The 7,400-nt window shown below is 32.7% G+C and overlaps 2 protein-coding genes across 2 annotated transcripts; one reads left to right on the top strand and one right to left on the bottom strand.

The window, feature by feature from the left end:
- The first annotated feature begins 1,824 nt into the window (after positions 1 to 1,824).
- LOC140980748 (uncharacterized) lies at positions 1,825 to 2,604 on the top strand. The gene has a single exon (XM_073446793.1). It carries the CDS (start codon positions 1,825 to 1,827, stop codon positions 2,602 to 2,604), a length of 780 nt encoding a protein of 259 aa, XP_073302894.1.
- A 1,493-nt stretch (positions 2,605 to 4,097) lies between these two features.
- Positions 4,098 to 6,460, bottom strand: LOC140981534 (galactinol synthase 1-like). Its single transcript, XM_073447969.1, has 4 exons — positions 6,033 to 6,460; positions 5,031 to 5,351; positions 4,698 to 4,832; positions 4,098 to 4,543 (listed from the first exon to the last, which is right to left on the bottom strand). The coding sequence occupies exons 1-4, from the start codon at positions 6,363 to 6,365 to the stop codon at positions 4,322 to 4,324; spliced, it is 1,011 nt and encodes a 336-aa protein (XP_073304070.1). The 5' UTR covers positions 6,366 to 6,460; the 3' UTR covers positions 4,098 to 4,321.
- Positions 6,461 to 7,400: the final 940 nt, after the last annotated feature.

The following is a 7,400-nucleotide window of genomic DNA, read 5'->3' as shown; positions in this document are numbered from 1 at the left end:
TTTGGTGCAGCCACGTAACACAAAGCATTCGTTATGAATCATTAAACCCAAAAAAAAAAAAGGTTAGATATTTGGAATTATCTAGAAAATCTTACATTTCAACACCACACCTTAAATTTTAGGTAATACGTTAAATTAAAATTTTATTAAAAATAATGATAATGGCAATTGGCCAGTTACATGCCAAATAAAATTTATAATCATTTTAAATGAATTTTATGATACACACTCAGTATATTAACACGAACTTTGCCACAAACTCGTGCTCCCATTTTAGCTTTAAAAAAAACAACTAGAGTTGGTAGGCTCGCAAGTCGCAACCCACAAATCGGTCAAATTGTTTTATTTTTTTAGTAGAATATAACATCATACAAATACGTTGCACCATTCGAGAAAAATGAATACAATATAATAATCATGAACCTAATTTTGAAACGAGGTCACAAATCTTTTGAAAATAAATTTTTGATTCCTAGAGAATCCACTGTTAATTTCTTCGAATTTTATCGAAAGTTTTTATCACAATAAATTAATCAATACGATATCGAGCAAATGAATATCCTGATTGTCACTCGTGGGCAGCAATATGCACAAATTATTTGTTCATATATTATTCTTTCCGAAACTTACAAAACGTCAATTTTTCTATATATCTAGGATATATATATATATATATATATATATATNACTTGTGTGAGACGGTCTCACGGATTGTATTTTGTGAAACGAATCTCTTATTTGAATCATCCATTAAAAAATATTACTTTTTATGCTAAGAGTATTACTTTTTATTGTGAATATCGGTAGGATTGATCCGTCTCACATGAGACCTACTAGATATGATATAGATATTACTTTTTTTTTAAACATTTCAATTTGCAGTTCAATTTTTCTGTGATTTTTTAAAATTATGATATGACCATCGTATAAATATAATCAATTCAAATAATAGTACGACATTCATTAAATTTTACAATTACGATATTATCTCGTAAAAATAAATTAATTAGAAAAATGTATATATATTAGTTTATTTAATTACTGTATACACAAACAATTTTTCCATCTTTCTTACCCACCCTAATTTCCATTTTCCACGCACTTTCCCATCTAATTATTTCCATACAAAGTAAAATAAAATAAAGTAGCACTACTAAAATTTTACACGTATTTCCAATTGAATTTTCAGTTCAATGTTGACAACTACGACCAATATTAAAAATACTGCCACTAATATTAATAAGTTATATGTATTATTCATAATTATAATAAAAATATAATACGAGTCACATTTTTTAAAAAAACAATAATAGATAAAAAAAAAAATCATCGACGACTCAAGTGTTGATAAACTTATATATATACTAACAGTTTACAAACACATGTTGTATGACCATTATAAAATGATATTTTGTAATTATAATTTTTTAAAATTGATTAAATTTGAAATTAAAGAAAAATAATATAAATATAGAGATATATATTTATATGTTAAGTATAAGTATTTATAGAAGAGTGAGATAAAATAAGAAAAATAGGATGTCATATGAATATTTATAGAAGAAAATAATATTCAATACAAGGAGTATAACATTAATATAATATATATAACACATTATTTTATACTTGCTTGTGACAATTATTCAGCCAAAATTATTAATTAATTAATTAAAAACGTAAACTAAATTTCTTACCCGAGGCATCAACCAACCAACCACGTCTACAATATTACTATAAATAAAGTGATACAAATATCATTTAATCCATCTCTCTCCAACTCACCGTCTGATGAAACTGGTCCATATCCAGCCAAAAATTTCAGAAATGCAGGGAAGCTTTGAAGAAAAGCGTGGCCTAGGTCAAGATTCAGATTTGGAAACCAATTTAAGCCAAGATTTCTGCAAGCACATGAATTTCATCTATACTTCACAAGATTTTCACGAAGAGGAAATAGAGAAAGAAACTACAGCAAATCATGATGAAGAAGAGGAGGAAGAGTTTTCCTTCACATGCGGGGCAGCTGATATGTCACCAATAACGGCGGAGGACGCGTTCATCAACGGCCAGATCAAGGCGATCTCCCCCTTATTCGACCGGGATTTCTTCTCCACCCACGATGAGTTGGATTCCTTGCACGAAAACTTACCCACGAAGCCTCCGGTTAAAAAGATCTTCGTGGAAACAGAGGATAGCGGAGATCTGACGTCAGCGAACGCCGGAGTTGGTGCCAGGAAGGCGGTGGAGGTTTCTCCGGAGGTATGCAAGAAGAGCAACTCAACTGGGTTTTCGAAGATATGGCGGTTTAAAGATTTTTTGGGCAGGAGTAATAGCGATGGAAGGGACGCTTTTGTGTTCTTGAATGACAATTCCCACGCGCCGCCGATGATGGAGGCGAGTGAGAAAGGTGGCGAGGAGAGGGTTGAGAGAAAGTTGCCTAAGGTGAAGAAGGGAAAAACGGCGTCGTTGTCAGCTCATGAAGTGTATTTGAGGAGTAAGGCTAAAGATGATGAGAAGCGGCGGTCGTACCTACCGTATCGACCGGAGTTGATGGGTTTCTTTACTAATGTTAATAGTGGGTTGAGTAAAAACGTGCATCCTTATTAAGAAGAATCGTGTTTGTTTATTTGTTTTTTAATCGTAGAAATTACAATCTGTACGAGGGCTAATTCTCATGTATTAGTCAACTATATCATGGTGTTTAAATTAATAGATGAAAAAATGCTGACATTGGATTTGAACTAGTTTCACACATTTACGTTGTTGAGCGGTACATGCTACATATCCTCAGGATATTAAGCCAACACACAGCAACAAATTATATAGAATGTATTTTTTCCAAATGTAATCGATCTTGCGATTATGAATTATCGCAAGTCATAAAAGAGTCCGTTTGGATTTAACAGTTTTTTTTTCAATTTTTTTTTAAAATAATTTTATAAGTGTTTGAGTAAGTATTGTAATGTTTTTAAAAACACTTAATTAAATTAAAATAAGTCTTTTTTAAAAGTCCAAATTTGTATCTTTTTAAGTGCTTTTTCAAAGAATTCATATTACAAAATACTTTTAATTTATTTAAACACAAAACTATTAATTTTGAATTAGATCAGTCTAGCGTGCAATCGAGTCGAGTTCGGGTCTCGGCTCGAAAAAATTTAAAATACGCAAACTCGAGCTCGATTCGACTCAAGTATTAATTTTGAATTCGAGCTCGAAAAACTCCATTTCGATTTTATTTTAATTTAAATATATAGACCAACTAAATCTTTATTTAATTGATACTGTTATCCGCTCATTTTCTATTTATTACGTATTGATGGAAATTATGCATTGTTAATTTGTAACAAGCTATTTCTTTTTATTATATAAAAAAACAATCAAACACATATACATGTTTCCCTAATATATATATGTGTGTGTGTGTGTGTGTAATAATTTCATGTATAGAATATTAACATAAAATGAAATCCAAATTGACAAGGGGAAGGAACCTTCCGATGGCTTTCGTGACGTGTCCAAGTTTCTTCAATAATAGCGTGCGTCAATTATTATAACTCCATTTGGCGCACCAATTCTCCTCGAGTACGGTTAACTAATTGGACACAAAACTTTGAACCGAACACTAAAGACCACGTGATGTTAATTAAGGTCATGAGTTGACCAAACCACCACCATCACGGTACCTCTGCTCAATCACGACTTTAAACTCTTAGCAGGTCAGGAGTTAATCCGAAATCAACGGACCTAATTTCAATATTCACGGTTCCACGTTAAAAAGTTTGATCAAATACTTTCACATGTTCTACTCAAAAAAGAATTTTGCTCTTGATTAATATCTCGGCAGATGATCCCAAATTTGATGAAGGCTTTGAATTGAATGGTGGGGGGGGTGATGTTTTGAAAAGTAATTTGTCGATTCCTTCAAGTTCAACTGGGCAAGCATTCCTTTTCATTTATATAAACATTCGGCTAATGGGTTGTTAAGCCCGTTTCTTTAATTAATGGGTATGGATATTGATACTAAATTTGATCCATGAATCAAATAAAAGCCAACAAAGTTGGTTGCTCATGAACTAAAAAAAATGTGACACAGACGAATGTTCAATAAAGGCTTTAGTTCTTATATATAAATTGCAGAAGGGAATTATGCATTCCTCAGCCGCATCAGGGTACATTTTATAAAACAAACAGTACCAAACTATACCCATATATATATATATATATATGGTTACATCACACACCAAAAATAGGCCAAGTTGCCTACAAAAACCCATATAGATATTATATTATGGCTACGTCATAAGGTTAAAACCAAAACTTATTTTTAGGCAGCAGATGGTGCTGGGATATAAGATACAGCCGGCTCAGGCGTGGCAGCCAAAAGCGAGGGTGGCTTGGAGAAGCTCTCTCCTTCCGTAACACCGTTCTCGGATTTGTTATCGAGGGATGGATCGTTGTAAATATCCCACCATTTCTTCACAAGCATTTTGATGTCTTCTCTGTCCATGTTGTCTTCTACACCAGTATACCTCCATGGTTTTGATCCCTAACGTGTGAAAAAAAGACTGTTAGCGTACAAGAATCTGGTTTGATATATGAGACAAGTAAGAACTACTATATCTTTCTATGTTTTGAATTTTTTTTCCTTTGAAAAGTATAATAATTTTATTGTTTTATCAAGAGAAGAGACTGATGCTTACAGCAGCACAATAGTGAACAACTTTGACTTTTTCAAGCTCAACATTCTCAGGATGGCGCCACAGATTTGCTAGAACAAGATTGTAAACATTTGGAATGGGTTTGTAGACGCTGTTGAAGAACATGTTCAAGAAATCCTGTCGAGTACAAAATTTATTAATGTTGGCAAACCTGCAAAATTTATTTTCTGTACAGAATGGACTATGGAGAGAGTGTTAATTTGTATCCTATTAATAGTACTAATGAGTGCGACCCAACTTTATAACTCAGATCTTCCAAATCGTGTGTTTAGGACGTCTGCGAAAAAGAATACAAGATCACATATATGTATATACCTGTTCAGCAAATGGTGTTGGAGGAGTAATACGCAGGGTTTCGAGGAGGTTGTCGTAAGTAGTCTGGCTAGGCTCGAACACGAACATTCCAGCATTGAAATAGAGAGGCGGAGGGGACCCCATTTCAGCAGGCCAAGTCACATTATTGGGAACCTGTTGGCAGTAACCAATAGAGTACTGCTTCGAGTGGCTCCACGTTTTCTCGCAGAAACAGTCCATTACCGCATAGAAGTAGCCGTCCGGTGCGTCGAAGAGGTGGTCTATGTTGTCGTAAACCTGAATGTCTGCATCCAGGTACACCATCTTGCTGTACTCCTTGAACTGTCATTTAGACATTAATATATTTGATTCTTTAAAATGTGACATGCCACGGAATTACGTGGAAAAAGCAAAATTAAGTTTGCTCCCGTATGTGTGTGTGTGTGTGTGTGTGATTTTGACATTAATTAATGTTGAAAAAAATAATAATTTAATTTGTCCCTGAAAAAAGGCTACACCAAAAAACACATGATGACCGTATAACCCAATCCTCACCAATGAAGTTAATTATATGGACATCCACAGCGAGCATCACACACCAGAATACAAATGAAAGGTGTAAATTTATGCATTTAATTTTAAGTTTGCGTACGGTAAATTGAAATTTTTTTAATTTTATGCCCAATATCAGAATTTCTTAACTTAATTTATTCCTATATTTAGTGCAACTGCTACATTCTCGATCTATTATTGGTATTTGTGATACACATTATATATGTGTGTGCATAAAACTATAACTTTTACACAAAAGAATTTAATTTCTAAAGTCTCAATGGAATAGTTTGAAATCTGAACTTCGGACGAAAGTTTTTAAAATTTATGACATTTCTCAAACATATATGATCCAAATAAATTTATTACTTATAATATTCAGATTACAGATTTTAGATAAGAAATTAATCAGGCCNATATGGATGATTGATGAGACGAACACATAAACATATAAAGAGATAAAATACTCACATTCCATATACGAAGCTTGGAGTAATTGATAACATAATAAGCCATGGCAAACTGAATCTGATTCTCCGGCGGGTAAATCGGCTCAATTTCCTTCACAATGCAGCCCTGTTCCTTCAATATCTCCCGATGCTCTTCTGGCACGTCAGGCAAGATCGCCACCACCAAAGGGTAAGAACTTTTCACCTTTCTCAAGCCCTTAGCCAATCCAACCACGCCTTTAACATAGTCACCATTTCCAGCCAAAAATGTCACGTATGCTCGCTTCATGTGGCTCGACTCCAGCCCTGGAATTTTCCGATGGAGAACGTGGTCGACAGGCGCTTGGGGTGCCATTTGCAGTAACCTTAAGGGTTTATTTATTTTGTATGGTTTAAAGATAGAAACACTAGGAAAACTCTACTTAATTTGCCTCGTGCTCCTGAGCTTCAGGGGTACGATTGGTTCGCTTTAAATAGAACTCAAATGAGCCTGAAATGAAATTCAAATTGAAATGAGATTCTTTTTTTAATAATTGATTCTCTCTGACTTTTTTTTTTTTTTTTTTTATTTTTTTTTTTTTTTTTTTTTAACTTTATGTAAATATAAATTTTATTTTATTTTATCTGTATATTTATTTACGTGTGAATTTAAAACAATATGTGAGTTGTGTGGAAGGAGGGAACGAATGAATATTATTTGCTTTTTTCATCTCATCGTTCATTTAGCCTTATCACTTGAAGGACATTTCAGATCCCAAAAAAAAAAAAAAAAAAAAAAAAAAAAAAAAAAAAAAAANGGTCGTATTCAATTTGAAATCGAACATCATAATGAAACAATTTAAATAATGAATATAACTTGTATATGATTATTTAATTTAGAGAGATTTTAAATTTTTTCATCATAAACAAAAGATTATATATGCATGATAGTAAAACTAAGGACAAGCGTCAAGTTCCACCATCTACGATATATATCTATATATATTAGCACTAGCAAAAAATAATATTTAGAAACACAAAAATTACGCAATAACTGGTTTATTATATGAGTAGTTAGTCACTTTAGCAAAATAAAAACTAAAAAATCGATCTTGAACAAATAAGACCGTCCCCCGCATGTAACATGAGTCAATAGTAGCACTCATAATAATAATAATAATAAAAAGAGGAGAAAAATGATTCACCAAAACAAGCTAACCCTAAAAGACAGAATATACAACTTTATATCAGAACAAAATTCGAATATGACACCTTATCAAGTGGAAGCATAAGGACAATAACTGAGTAAAAGAGTAACAAATTATTCAACAGAAAAATTATATATTATTTTTGCAGGAGACTTTTGGCAAAAGAATCTTTCTTACAATTGGAATTGTATTGAAACCATACC

Source organism: Primulina huaijiensis, chromosome 7, assembly GCF_012295235.1.
Source record: "Primulina huaijiensis isolate GDHJ02 chromosome 7, ASM1229523v2, whole genome shotgun sequence".
NCBI classification, from domain to species: Eukaryota; Viridiplantae; Streptophyta; class Magnoliopsida; order Lamiales; family Gesneriaceae; genus Primulina; species Primulina huaijiensis.
This window is presented reverse-complemented; position numbering and strand designations above follow the sequence as displayed.